The sequence below is a fragment of the Aspergillus luchuensis genome, chromosome 3 (genome assembly GCF_016861625.1).
Source record: "Aspergillus luchuensis IFO 4308 DNA, chromosome 3, nearly complete sequence".
Classification (NCBI taxonomy): domain Eukaryota; kingdom Fungi; phylum Ascomycota; class Eurotiomycetes; order Eurotiales; family Aspergillaceae; genus Aspergillus; species Aspergillus luchuensis.
The window spans coordinates 1,647,681-1,662,398 of record NC_054851.1 but is presented as its reverse complement, the minus strand read 5'-3'; the positions used below and the strand labels follow the sequence as shown (position 1 = coordinate 1,662,398).

The following is a 14,718-nucleotide window of genomic DNA, read 5'->3' as shown; positions in this document are numbered from 1 at the left end:
GTGAGTGCACGGGTATTTGAAGTCGAAAACACGCCGACCATCAGTTAAGAGGATGATTCAGGGCTCGCTCATCCGGGGGAATTAGAAATAAAACAGAATAAGGTAGTTACCATCCTAAGCACTGACTGAAGACCCAGTGGAACATATAGACGACCCTTACCCATTACCCCGCATTCTCTACCACCTCGTCATTCATTCAAGGCATAAGGTCATACTGCTTACCCGTCGTGGTAGCAGAGAAATAGCTCGGTCGGTTTCTCACATAGCACTCGATCGTGGGTTTGAACAATTCCAGGCTGGTAATATCATCATCAATACGCATGTCGCTCGATCATTAAAGACAAGAATAGTCATCTCACGTACCCATTTTCGATCAGAGCTGTCCTTACAACTATCTCCTCTTCCCCATTAGTCGCCGGGATTGTGTATATAGTGCACCCGCAGCCGCTGCAGAAACATTTGACTTTCTGGCGTCCACTCAGGGTATTATTGACGATGTAGCGTTTGGCAAGTCGCTCAGGATCGTGAAGTGTGAAGTTCGGTGTGAAGTATGTTGCAGTCTTCAGTATAACTATGTTATCAGTATATTCCATGTGATGCTGAAAATTTTCGGGAGAAAGAAGAGAAAGAATTTAAACGAACGATCTGACAAGGTCCGCCAGCCCCGAGAGCACAATCACCGCAATAGCAGCAGAAAACTGCATTTGGATTGCCTTTCACTGTAAATCCGACTCCTTTGCATAAGCACCTCCCCGTGTAAGTCGAACATTGTGCATTTTCGTCGACGGGCATGGTGTCAGACAGTTTGTTACAAATGCAGTCAATGCCCCGGTCTATATCACATTCAATATGGAGACATCCCATATTAATGGCTCAAAACGTCCCTATTCAGCCTATATGTATTAAAATATCCCCGCCTTTTGCCATCGGCTGGGTACAGAGACTACCGGGTCTCGGTAGCCCTCGGATGTCTAATAGTGAGTGATCTATGAGAAATCTTAGTCGGCGATCGATCGGCGACTGGACCTTGTCGGCTCGGACCGTGAGCCGTAGAAGGATGCCCCATGTCTATCAGATATTGAAGGGTCCAGGGTCGGATGTAGTATCATGACCCCTCTTCATCCATATAACAAGTATTATTAATATTATGCTCCATCAGAGAAAGCGAGGTCATGAGACACTTTCTCCTTGAACAGCCCCAACCATCCCGAAGCCGAAGCTCCCGAGAATCCGACAGTCTGAGATATAAACCTACTACTATAAGAGAACACTTAACCTAACTCTCTACCAACTAACAAACATACATCCCAGATCCATCTTACTACACATCACTAAAATGACCGACCTCAAGATTTCCAGAATCGACGTCTTCCAAGTCGACCTCCCCTACTCCCATGGGACCTACCATCTCTCCGGCAACCGCGCCATCACCCGCTTCGACGCCACCTTCGTCCGCATCACCACCAACACCGGCCTCGAAGGCTGGGGCGAAAGCACCCCTTTCGACAACTACATCGCGTCCCACGCTGGCGGTGTTCGCGCCGCTATTGCAGAGATTGCCCCTAAGCTCATCGGTCTAGACCCCCGCCGGGTCGACCGCCTCAACGACGCCATGGACGCTGCCCTGCTAGGCAACGAGCCCGCCAAATCCGCCATCGACATTGCCTGCTGGGACATCTTCGGCAAGTCTGTCGGGCTACCGGTGTGTGAGTTGCTTGGCGGACGGACAGAGACGAAGCTCCCTGTTCTGGAGTCGATCCCTGTTGCGGACCCCGAGGGGACGCGCAAGCATGTTTCTGATGCCAGGGCAATGGGATTCACGGGTTTCTCGGTGAAGATTGGTTCGGACCCTGTGGCCAATGCTGCGAGGGTGGAGGCTGCCCTGATTGATAAAAAGCCCGGAGAGTTCTTTCTAATTGATGCTAATGGCGGGATGACGGTTGATACTGCGCTGCGGATGTTCAGGTTACTTCCTAGGGGATTGGATTTCGTTCTGGAAGCGCCATGCGCTACGTACAGGGAGAGCATATCACTGCGACGTCGGATTGACGTGCCGATTATCTTTGATGAGTTGGCGAATAATGAGAGCTCGATTGTGCAATTCGTTGCGGATGATGCTGTTGACGGGATCGGACTGAAGATATCCAAGACGGGTGGGTTGACGAGAGGTCGCAGGGTTAGGGATATCTGTCTGGCGGCGGGGTATACCATGTCTGTTCAGGATACGAGTGGTTCGGACGTGGCGTTTGCGGCCATTGTGCATCTGGGACAGACTATTCCGGAGCAATACTTGAGATGTATTTTGGAGTGTAGGGCTATGTGTGTTGGGAAGACGGCGGATGGGCCGTTTGATGTTCATGAGGGAGTGCTTACAGCGCCGACTTGTCCGGGGTTGGGGGTTACGCCAAGGATGGAGGTGTTGGGGGTGCCGGTTGCCAGTTTTGTCTGAGGTTATTCCTCTTCTGATAGCGTTGAGTGGACTGAGTATGTTCATACAACAGGTACATCTTCGGGTACCATCCGAGACAGCGTCGGGTTCCTCACCCGACATCCGACCTAGGCAATCATGCTTTACAGGCTCTAGAGGATTACCGCTATCTGAAGTTGAACTATCACTTCGGTTCATGTATGTAATGTGCATGAGTGTCATAAAAGTGCTCCATCTGTGTGCGGATTGAGAGATTTATTCTTTCTTCTATATATAGACACTGAAGGACTTTGGCTAGCCTTCATACTCAAACGCAGCACTGTGTCATATGTAGCTATATATACTTGATTTTCTATCAAACTATAAATTTCCTCTTCAGGACACCGCCGCTTTAATAAGAATACTTAGGTTATGCTTAGTAAATGTTTTATATTAACTAACCTTACATCGCCATCACAACTTTGATCATGGTGAAATCTTGATACTTACATTAGTGTTGTACCAAGTAGAGCCCAGCTAACCTTTCTCAGCTCTTTTACTTACTACGCTGAGATTCATCTATATAGAGGTGGTATAAGCTGAACTCTATAAAAAGATAGCAGTAATCATGATAAATATCTGGGTCATATTATTTCACCTTCTATCAAGCTATCTTCTTAGACTACCCTTTACAATACAGGGCATCACTGATCGTAGATTTAGATATATAGTATACTTCAAATTCATCAATAAGAAATAATACTATTTTATAAATATATAATTACAGCTTGTTGGGCAGATGGTTATACAAGATTTTTAATATAATCCGAGTAATAATCTGTAGCTATCTAGGTTTAATAGAAAGAGCTTTGATACTGACAAATAGCTGCAAGTTAGACCCGATTCTGATAATAGCACACTTACTGCAGCCTGCAGCTATCACTATCTGTGAGGTAGTTTATTTATTACTGACAATCATATCATTGATCAACATAAGAGTAGACTTAGCTAGATTAGGAGCCATGGTTCACTGCCGCTAGCAAGTAGACATGGGACACTCAGGTTACAGTCTCTTGCCTTACAGATAATAAACATATTTCCCGCTATTATAAAGTCTGGTAATTTACAGTACATCTTCAAAGCCCTTTCAATGCCAATGAGGCTCAGCAAACCTCTTCCAAAAGTATCTTAGTGTTTCTTAGCATTAGAATTCCAGAAACAAAGAGAGAGTGCCAGGGATGATACTGAATTCCAGAAATACAGTATATACCGGCCTGCTTTGCATCTTTGGTTCTGCATTTTTCTTGCTGATTCACAGATAACCTTGCCTTTGCCTTTGCCCTGCCTTTCTTCTTCTATATTCAGAGTGCCGTAATTATATATATTCATGAATCACTCATTTATAGTAGAATGGACCACCACTCTTCAGTTTATACAGAATTTCCAGAAATTAGCTGTACTATCTATTCTTTTTGAGTCTTTCCCAGATCCTTGTGCCAGGACACAAATGCCCCACAGTTGCAGGAATCTGTGGCCTATTCAGAACATGAGTGGATAGCTCTGATTAGTGTCTAAGTATAGGGGGAATAGTACCCGTTAGCACGAGGGTTCGGGAAAGAAGGAAAGAGTAGTAGTTTAGGTGGTAAAGCCAATATCTGGAAAGTCTGTAATATATACACTGTAGCATCATGCGTTCTAAATCATGCATCTACAACGCTAGAAGACAATAGTAAAATAGTAATGTTTACAATGAGACTTCGACATTGGGTAGTAGATACAAACTTTGACCTTTGTCATCCTCTAGCCGCCCTGTAGCCGTAGGCGAGGATGAAGACTGTGACCCAAGATTGGCACACCGGGGCAAGATATGTGAAGCTCGGTTAGTCGCCCTTAGGTCAGCAACCTGACCAGGCATGCCATAGTCATATTTTCAATGCACCTATCTCATTTCTATCTTGCCAAGATTTGCTCTTGACTGCAGTACTTATGAATCTATGATACAACAAACGCAATGCTGTGTATAAACCCCTCGCTCTGTGCTGATGCTGTAAGAATCCTAGAAAAGCATTTAACTTACGATACAGGTTGTCCCGAAACTGGTGTCACCACGTCTCTATATAGATTACTTTCTAGACTGTAATTACTAATCCGCATTAGTACATAGTTATTAGGAATTTTTCCGAGGTGTTCCTGCTCGTAGACTTGTATTGCTTCGAACATAAAATACCCCTAGCAATAGAGGGGTGTATCCGCTTGTAATTTTAATGTGTAAACACCTCTGTACCCCACCTCGAAATCCATCGCCCGTGGTTCAGACCATCTTATAAATAAATCACACTTTACTCTACCGGCATGGCGCCAAACCTTGCTCCATCAAAGCATGAGCTTATCTATGACATGATCTATACAGCGGTTGAACTGTCTGTATTACAGAAGGTACAGGCTGCCGGCTGCAGCAAGCGCACTATTCTAAGAATCTCTGCTAATATATAGTTAGTTAGTAGTATTAAGACACTATTTAATAAAATCAGATAACTACAGAGTCTTACTTTGATTATATCAGAAGCTCTTTGTAATTATCTGCTTGAAAAGCCCAATATACATCTTGATAAGATAGTAATCTTTCTGTAGAACAAGTTTAATATCTAAGTAATAAAATCTAGTATCAGTCGCACTCTGGCATCTAAAGGCTGGTCAAAGAAGACTGCATGCATCAAGGCTAGGGAGTGCAATCTAGACCTTTGTGATGAATACTTCCACCGTTTGTATTATCTTGTCTTTGTGGACGAATCTGGATGTGATAAAAGAATAGGCATCAGGTGAATGGGTTGGTCTCTGCTAGGTACCATGCCAGTTCAGATGCTTAGATTCCATCGTGATCAACAATATCAAGTACTGCCTGCGTATGCCTAAGACGGTATTTTTTTTTGTCCCGGGTATTCCAAGGCTTCACAGATATATTGGTTTTTGAGGATTTTATTGAGCAGCTTTTCCAGCACTGTGGGGAATGACCTGAGCCAAAGTCCGTGTTAGTCCTGGATAATATATTCTTCTACTACTCAGACCGGATCGAGCAGTTGTGTTCAGAAGCTGGGGTGAAACTAGTATTTCTGTCTCTGTATTTTCTAGACCTAAATTCTATTGAGGATTTATTTGCTGTGTTGAAAGCCTTTATATGATTGATAGGTTATTGCTGTCCACAGGGCCCCATTGTTCGATGCTATCGCAACGCCCTGTTAACGAGCGGACTAAACGCGAGGTCGTTACTGGACCTATGAAGAAATTGCCCTCTTAGGATCGAGACACAACAGCGGTTATTGCCGTGCCGGTGTTTGGATCTTAGACCCAAAGCCTGATGTCGTCAACCTGTAAGTTACATATATGTAGGTCACAAAGGCGGTGTGACCGACACAGTGAGGCTGAGCTGGCACTGCCCCCTGAAGCTCGATCAAATACTCTGATAAAAAGCGATGACGGATCGTGGATATGGACTGTTCTACCATCTCTTTTCTTCTCTTTAACCTGAGTTCGGCTGGTCAGACAGCAAATTGCAAGGTTGACCTCAGGTAGACTTGTTGAGTGAACCGAGTGAACCGCAGACTAACATTATGACTTCTGGTAAACAAAAGCACTCAATCAAGCAAAGCACCGAAAGCAGGAGAACTTATCCTAATTAACTGGACCTTTAGTTCCCTTGCCGCCAGAAGCGAATGTTTTCGTGCCCACATCCTTCGGTTTGCCCCTTCCCAATCCGTCAACTGCAGATGAGCTTGGAATTGATCTCTGCTTCCTACCGCCACGCCTGACACGGGATGGAGACACAGTTGGGATACCTTTCGATACCAAAAAACCTACATGCTCCATAAGTCTACTTTGCCACAGGAACGGATTCTTGCAAAAATACCAAATTCATGTAATAAGCAAAGATCGATGCGCTGGGCTGGATCAATTTGATAGCTTGGTCACAAGCAATAAGAGACTTATCAAGACAGATGTCCAATTTTTTAAGACCGTCAAGAGGACTTACGAGAGAGAGATGTATGGCATTTGGAGAAGTTTGTTCTCTCTCAAGGCACTGAGAGAAATCAGACTTGTATCGGTTCGTTCCACTTTCCCAGATGACAAGCATTATATTCTAACTCGGTTTGGAAGTTCACGCCCCTTGATCATCGTCCCGTGCCAGCTTTTCTTCCCCAATATATCAAGCAGGATATTCTTTTTGCGTATAGGCATCCTGAAAAGCTTCACTCAACTGACAAGTGGATTCTGTGGGTCTACAATCTACGGCAGCCGGACCGGCGGTATGCTCTAGAATTTATGGAAAGCTGGAGTGCTCTCAAAATATCGATTGCCGTCTCAATTCTATTGGTGTCCTCGACTGCACTAGGAGTTGCTTGGGCAGTCGTCAAAGATGACGTACAAACGGCATTTACGGTAGCTTCTTTTGTCCTCGCTGCAGGCTCACGTATGTATTTTCCCATTTTGACGCATTGACTATTAGGCTGACACTGAGAGGCAATAGTACTATTGGCAGCTCTAGCTATAGTCAATAGCATCGAATCATCAACTAGTGATGAGAGTGGTCAAAGGCAGCCGCTGCAAATTACGAATATTGATGAAGACCCAGCGAATGAAAGGGCTTATCCATGCGGCTTCCCTGGATGCAATAAGGTGGGTACTTGCCAAAACCTTCCAGTCCTGTTTAAGAAACTAAGTATTGCTACCCATAGACCTTCAGCATGCCCGAGTACAGCAGGTATCATAGGGCTAATGAACATGGGCTCAATTCCACCATAGAAGGCCCGCATGTGACTGAACCCAAAGATACTAGACCAGAGCTTGAATGAAAACTAGATTACGCGGTAGGCAAACCAGATGATAATTCGATGACACGTGATTAGGACCAAGATGATTGGGGTTCAAGTGGTGTTAATGACAAGAATACGGAAAGTCCAGAACACACTCTAGAGAGGACTGGTGACGGTGCGTTGCCATTGTTGTATTCTCACGAAGTCTGACTGGGGAGGACGGGCGACGAAAATGACTAATGCACGTGATAAGCTGACACATATCGGATTAACTTCGCGCCGACGGAAGCTAGCTGCTGACATCAATCCAGGAGGTAAGTTACTATATGCGCTGTGTAATCTTCTCTATTCAGTGTAATGTATCGAGATTGAACTATTACTATTCATTGTAAGGGACTCCTCCGCGTCGTTTCACCCAAACGCCGATGTTGTGTACGAACCGCCGGGCAGCACCTAATTTCACACCGTGCCTGACAAAAAGAAGTAGGGTCTTGATCTTCATGAACCTGCATGAGATAGAGGCAATTTTTCGATAGTCACGTCGCGTGCTTTGTTGAGGTTTTCCTGGAAAGTCTCGTTGCTCACCGGTAAGTATTGCCCTTTGGTATACTTCTCCACTGCGACATCAAGCAGCCCGTGAACCATGATTGATTCAGCACAGCCGGTCTTAGCAAGGGTTGCATCACCAGCAGAGGGCATAGGTTGTTGAGATGATCCAGCTGGAAGGACGTTGGTATTGATGGGAGGACACATTGAACCGGGTGTAGAACTATCCTGGGTCTTTCTTTTTTTTTTTTTCATGTCGTTGGTTCTCCTCAGCATGAAGCTGCTCACGAAGGCTATCGGGTACATCGTCATGCGTGTCGAGGACCCCTCCTCGCTCCATATATTTGACAAGGGCCTTTAGATGGTGCGTCTTCAATCTATGATGTCTTTTGCTCTCTGGGCCTTGCCAGCAATATTGGCCGTCGTGGCGACATGGGGGCCCGGGACATCGCATGACACGTTAAACATCGCGCCAGACCGAAGGTTGGCCGGAGACCTGCTCGGCGTCAATCTGAGCGTCACGGCCAGCTAGCATCCGCTTGGTAACCGATGTTTCCCCCCTCTTGTCGGTTCTGGAAGGAGGCCCAATATTCTTCATGTAGTTAATCGATATCTGGAGTCGACTCTTCTTGCCAATACGGTATAGATGGCCCCACACTAGCATCGGCTTCTCTACCGCTATCCAATCGATACCAGTGGCTTCAAAGCGCTTGGTAAGATCTCGTTGGGAACGGTCATTTATAGACAACACCAAGGCAGTGTCATCTAGCCTGACCCGTCGGCTGCGTGCCAGCTTCCGTCGTAGGATACTCTCGGCGTCCTCCTTGATCTGTTCCCAATAAGAACTAGGCGGGAGAGTCAGGTCCTGTTCCGTATACTTCACCACCACTCAATTGTTTAATCTAACCCTCCATTCGATCTGATAGTGAATAGTCTGAAGGTTGTTTGTCCCACGCACTTCCATCATCACTTTCAACATTTGGGTGAAACCTAAGTTTGTCGGACAGAGGTTGGTGCAGGGGCGATGAACGTTCACCAACGATGGGTGAAGGGCAGATTACTGATGGCATCCATTCGCGGTCCAAGTAGCCGGGGGTGGGGGCATACGAAAGAGTCCGTTCCCAACGATCAGAGAGTTCAGGTCGGTAGGTTTCATCATTGTTGAAAGCAGTGTAAGTCATCCCCCCAAGGCAGACGATGCCACTGAGGAGTATAGTACCATAATTGCGGGTTAGATTCTACCAAGTGTACAGTAGGTTGGAAGGCTGAGGGCGAATGATATATCCGACTAGCTCAGCCCTCCAACTAACTCCAACGCTGCCTCTCCAGCCTCCCAGGAATACCACAGCACTAGGTACTCATTGGAGGAACCACCATCAGAGACCACCGTCCGCTTGGCAATCACTCGTATCAGGTTTATTTGGCCTTTCGGTGTGTTCTAATCCAGTCCCAGAAACTCGTCAATCACCAACAAATGGATAGGAAGCATCTAAGGCGCTTGTGCCACACATCACCTACGGGAATATAATCCTCGCTCTCTTCCTCAAGTTTATCTTCATGTTCTGACAGAGACTCCGAGTCAGAAGCAATAAAGTCACGGTCTTCAGTATCCTTAGAAAGACAAGGACTATCAGTCGACCAGAAATCTTCGTGTTCTGATTCGCTGCATAGGGCAGAAGCCATCTTCTCCAATAGCACGCCGGCCTCCAGAAGTCTGTACTGGATTCAGAATGGTACAGTGGTCACCTGCAATGGAATGAGCTTCCAATTCGTTGGTAGTTACAGTATCTGGGAAACAATGAGAAGTTTCTAGATATCTGTCGATACCGTACCAGTTTTAAAGCACTCGCCCCCCAAAATAGCGCCAATTAGGACCATCTGGATCACTAGAATTATAGAACTTGCCCGCTGGATAAGTTCTGATTGCATATTATAATTCATGTTGAGGGCCCGGTCAACAATATGCATTAAACGACCCATGGCAGTAGAAGCAATCTCTTGCTTGCCCGTCCCCGCCCAGTTTACCTGCACCGTTCTCTACCCGCCACCACCCCTCAACTTCTTTCAAAAGACCTCACCACGGATGCATTTATGCAGAATGACTGGGAAGAACATATTTAACCATCACATCAAAATCCATATGATTTAACTATTCATTCTGACATTACCTGGGCTCTTTCCCTGACGGTCACTATGTCTCAACCACAACAACAATATGCAGCCCATGATTTGTTTCTGGGGCGGCCTAGTCTGCTGGTTGCCCCATGGCTCAACTATAACAAGGGGAGATAAGTTATTCAGCGTTAGCGTACGCTCAGTACGATGTTATCCTCTATATATCAATTGCCAGGTCGCCATGATTCCCAGGATCATCATCAAGCATGCAACCAACCCACTAAGCTCTAGTGTTGGATTCGGGTCGGGTTGAACTCGTGGAATTTGGGTCGGGGCGGGTTTTTGGGTTGGGTTTCTAAAAATTTATGAACCTGATCCTATGGGTTGGGTTCAAAAATCCCAACCCAGCCCGACCCAATCCAACACTAGTATTTTTCTCCTGGAGAAAGAGATCTGATAATAATACTAGACTTTAGAAAAGCATAACAGATAAGAGTAGATTGCAAGTGGAGAAGTAGACAAGAAAATAATTATTAATTTAGACATAGTTTCTCCAGATTATTAATTATTTAACATAGTTAACTACTCAGTCTCCTGCTTATTTGATACTTAGTAATTATCTTAGGCTGCTCAGGGCATGCTCAGGGTATGCTCAGGTATACTCAGTAAGTAAGAAGTAGTAAGAGGTGAGTACTAAAACAGAAAAAGTAGACCATCAATCCTTCTAGAAAATCTTGTAGATATGCAAGACCATATCACTCTGGAACATTACTACATTCGTAAAATTTATTTCCACACACCCTTAAACTCACGACCAACGATTGACCAATCCACAACCAACTCAGGACGAACCCATTCCTCCACCCACACATTCATCCATTCCGGCTTCACTGCATCCACAGCCCGCAACTTCTCGCTGACCTGTCCCGTCAGCCTTGTATCCAGCACATTCACCCGCTCAGTCTGCGACATAATCCCTTCGAAGAATTCCAACAACTTTGCAGCTGGATTCTTGGCCAATCGCTTCTGCAGCTCTTCTTCACTCATCTTCTCGCCGGTACCATCAGCCGTCTCCAAATCCTGCCGGACGCGCTGCACCCACTCGGTAAAGGGGACAGTCTTGATGGTCTTTCTTGAAACCTTAAAGATAGCTTCGGCGACTACTGGACGAATTGCCTCCCAGTCTACCGGGTGTAGGTTCAGTGGGTGATACACCTGGACAGATCCAGGTTCCCCGCGTCGACAAGCCACTGCCAAGTCCACTAGGACCTCAGCAAGCAGATCAACTGGTACCCAGTCGATACGATTGAGGGCCGGTCCGAGCGTATCAGGCAATATACCCAGGTGATAAGAGCTGAGGACGAGGCTCGGAAACCATTCGGTCTTGTTCCATACTCCCCTGAAACGGACCGGCCCTGCTATCTGACCGACACGTGCGAATGAGGCGTGCAGTCGGCCCTGGCGAGCCGCTTGCGCTAGTAACTGTTCTGCAAGGTACTTGCTATCTGCGTAGCCGTTGGGTCCGGGGGTCGTAGTTGTGATCACTTCTTCCGGGGTTAGGCCGGTCTTTGTGTAGTGGCCCATAGTGGAACTAATAGATGATAGGAAGAAGAGATGGGGTGACTGATGTGATTGGGAAGCGAAGTTGATCAAGTTTACCACACCGGTGAGGTTTGGCTTGAAGGAAGAGAGGCTGAGGTTGAAATTGACTGCCCAGGCGTTGTGGATAATTAGGGTGGCAATGTTTCGCAAAGTTTTGAAGACATCAGGTCCCAGGCCTAGGTCCGGCTGGGAAAGGTCCGCAGTCCAGAAGCTCGCTCGAGACAGATCGGTTTTCATTCCGCTATGTTTTACGCGGTGGCTTTCCCCTGCGTAAGGTGTGCGGTTCAGACAATGCACGTAGGCAACGGAAGGGGACTGTAGGAGAGTATCGAGAAGATAGCTTCCCAGGTTACCTGTCGAGCCGGTCAAAATAACCACATGGGACTTGGGCGCTTGAAACTGGCTACTGAGCTCCTGTAGTAGTTCTTCCCGCTGCTGCAGCTGGGCTTCTTTTCGCTCCTCAGCAGAAGCCTCCTCATGTTGCTGCAAGTGAAGCACTGCCTGGGTGAGTTCATCCACAGAGGGATGGAGATAAATTAGGTTTGGAGTGAGCGTGGGGAGATCAAGACCCTTCTTGAAGGCCCGAGTGGCGGTGATAGCCTGCAGGGAGTCAAGGCCCAATTCGAAGAAATTTTGATTATCTGTGAGGTTCCACCCAGTAACGTAGTTGATTGTTCCTCTAATGTAATCCGAAAGGGCTTTCGGATCGTCCACCTTGCCAGGTCCAGCAGGTTCGTCGTTACTGGCTCCCTGCCATAGTTTGTCCGCATCAGCATACAAGGCATCCAATTCCGTCGTGTACAGTTCGAGCGAGGCAGCTCGCTGAATTGTTCCCTTTCCGGCACGAAGCATGGGCTTGTCTGGCTTTGTGAACAAAATGTGGGTTTTGGCCACGCGTGCATGAGCTGGACAAACCGCATTGGCTTCTTCAATGCTTGGCCACAGTTTCTCAATCATCGCAGCGCGCTCAGGTGCACTGAGATCCTTGCCTCCAATCTCAACTAGGAGAGATGCTTGGAAGCGACGTGCCCCAGCCACCAAGACCGCGGTAACTTCTGGATTGGATGCAGTGATGTGCTGTTCCATAGACACAGGATTTGTTTTCTCACCGTTCAGGAAAACAATCACGTCATCTGCACGAGCGGCCCAGCGCCACAGGTCCGGCTTACTGGGGTCCGGGTGCCGCACGAAGAGGTCTTTGGTGCGGTATTCCTGTTGATCTGGAAAGACTGTGAAGGTGAGCTGGTGTTTCTCAGTCTTCGGGCTTCGGACAATCACTAGTTCGTAGTACTGATCGGCGACGTGGCGAAGCTCTGCACCCATCCGGGGATTGATGTGAAGATATCGCCAATCCGTGCGAGGGTCTCTATTGGTTTTGGAATGAATGGTGCTGATCATGCCAACCTCAGAGGCACCGTAAAGGTTCATGAGTCTAATCTTGGATGCCACGGCGTCCCCGATTGGCTGGGGAAGATCTCCACCACAGTAAACCAAGCGTTCAAGGTGCTTGCTGCAGTAGTCCAAAAGCTCTGGACTCTGGGAGAATTCTTGGATGATGGAAGGGACACCCAAGAGAATATCAATCTGAGTCTTCTTTCTTGCCTCTACAAGGGAGGCGGCGGTAGGAAGACCGCCAGATGCCGGAAAGATGACGGTAGTGCCGACTGGAATGGTAATGAAAAGCGAATATGCCAGACCCGCAGCCTATGACGTTATTAGCTTCCTATATTTTCTGCAAAGATGTAACGCAGACTTACATGGAATGGTGGCGGAACGAGGAATATCCGCTTGCCAAAGAGCCAGCTATCCTGGCTCTCATGGCCCCTTGGGGGATCCAGAACCGTCGTATGCATATGCTTGCACGCGGTGTCATGGGTCCAGAATATCGGCTTTGGGATACCTGTGGAGCCAGATGTATGACTGAAAAGTTAGTCTTCGATCACTGCACAGACAATCAGGGACGTACATTACGGCGAGAACCTCCCCTGCAGCTTCCGGGTAAGTCTTAGAGAATTCAAAATGGGCATATTCTTTGCTTATCAGCTCATCGACACTAGGCACCTCCAGTATATCCAGCGTTTGTCCCTCGAGGATGGCCTTGACTGGCGGTGGATGGGGCACTGGGGTGGCTAGCTTAGTGCAACTGAGGCGGTTGAACAGGCTACTGTGAGCAGCCACGCTGTTCCTTGGGGAGGTGAGGAACATCTTCGACAAAACAGAGTCAGCTTGACTATTTCAAAGTTCTAGGTCATATCACATACGCGATATCCCGCCTTCACAGAACCCAATACCAATGCCGGGTATCGAAGGTCATTGGGTCCCACGTAAGCGAGGGTTTCACCGTCACCGGGACCCAGCTTCTCCGTTAGCCACCAGGCAATGCCGTTGATGGCATTGGCAAACGCTTTGAATGTGATGGGTCGGTATCCATCATCGTAGCTCATCAGAGAGACTGGGTATTCAGCATAGATGGCGTCGGGTTTGACCTTGGCGTAGTGGTCAACGATATGAGGGAGCAGTTGCGTCCGCGGATCAAACGGAGAGGCATCTTGGACAGTCATGGTCAAAACCACTTTGGTTTGCAGTGTATTTGAGATGTGATTGAGGTGCGCAGCTTGTAGTGTTTATATAGCGTTGTTGAGTGAAAGAGTAGTCGGCTTAGCTGGGACCATGTGGCCGAGGGGCCCGCACCTGCTTCAACCCAAGCAAGCAGAACCAGCGTATGTTTAGCGGAACATGCCGACTAGAATAAGTGGAACCTAAGTGGGCTTCGGATAGCCAGTGGAGCTGCACGTAGGGATGTTTGTGGAGTACTTTGTACTCGCTGGTATGTGGGGTGGGGTTAGATAATGGCAGGCCAACGATGTAAGGATATTTGAACAGAACCAATAAGCTGCAGCCCCAATAAGCTCGACAGCCTCATCGGATCATACCTGCCCCATTGAGCGAAGGAATAAGTGATATGGCATTTGGGGGCCAGTCTCGTCAGTCAGCACTAGCAATAAAGCCAAACGGCTGAGTGGTAATGATCCAAACTTAGGCTCTGCTCTAACCACATCAATCAAGCCCTAGTCGGCCGAACAGCCACTAATGATGGCGGCCTCGCGTCAGTGGATTTTTGAGCCGATTTCTGTGTTCTTTTTAGCCTTGCGAATCTTCTTGATGCAAATACGATTGGCTCGTTCGCCTGGATCAAGTTGACCAACATCTCCATTTCTTCTTTGGGTAAGATGCATGCCC

The 14,718-nt window shown here is 47.3% G+C and overlaps 4 protein-coding genes across 4 annotated transcripts; 2 read left to right on the top strand and 2 right to left on the bottom strand.

Moving 5' to 3' along the window:
* Positions 1 to 1,336: 1,336 nt before the first annotated feature.
* Positions 1,337 to 2,449, top strand: AKAW2_30567A (mandelate racemase/muconate lactonizing enzyme family protein; the record flags this gene model as incomplete). Its single annotated transcript, XM_041687095.1, has 1 exon — positions 1,337 to 2,449. The coding sequence occupies one exon, from the start codon at positions 1,337 to 1,339 to the stop codon at positions 2,447 to 2,449; it is 1,113 nt and encodes a 370-aa protein (XP_041541014.1).
* A 3,566-nt stretch (positions 2,450 to 6,015) lies between these two features.
* Positions 6,016 to 7,254, top strand: AKAW2_30566A (uncharacterized protein; the record flags this gene model as incomplete). Its single annotated transcript, XM_041687094.1, has 5 exons — positions 6,016 to 6,025; positions 6,097 to 6,506; positions 6,560 to 6,872; positions 6,930 to 7,078; positions 7,138 to 7,254. 5 exons carry the CDS (start codon positions 6,016 to 6,018, stop codon positions 7,252 to 7,254), a joined length of 999 nt encoding a protein of 332 aa, XP_041541013.1.
* Positions 7,255 to 8,221: 967 nt separating this feature from the next.
* Positions 8,222 to 8,942, bottom strand: AKAW2_30565S (uncharacterized protein; the record flags this gene model as incomplete). The annotated part of the gene is made up of 2 exons (XM_041687093.1): positions 8,222 to 8,606; positions 8,869 to 8,942. 2 exons carry the CDS (start codon positions 8,940 to 8,942, stop codon positions 8,222 to 8,224), a joined length of 459 nt encoding a protein of 152 aa, XP_041541012.1.
* Positions 8,943 to 10,662: 1,720 nt separating this feature from the next.
* On the bottom strand, positions 10,663 to 14,039 carry AKAW2_30564S (putative NRPS-like protein biosynthetic cluster; the record flags this gene model as incomplete). Its single annotated transcript, XM_041687092.1, has 4 exons — positions 10,663 to 13,182; positions 13,236 to 13,398; positions 13,445 to 13,683; positions 13,740 to 14,039. The coding sequence occupies 4 exons, from the start codon at positions 14,037 to 14,039 to the stop codon at positions 10,663 to 10,665; spliced, it is 3,222 nt and encodes a 1,073-aa protein (XP_041541011.1).
* Positions 14,040 to 14,718: the final 679 nt, after the last annotated feature.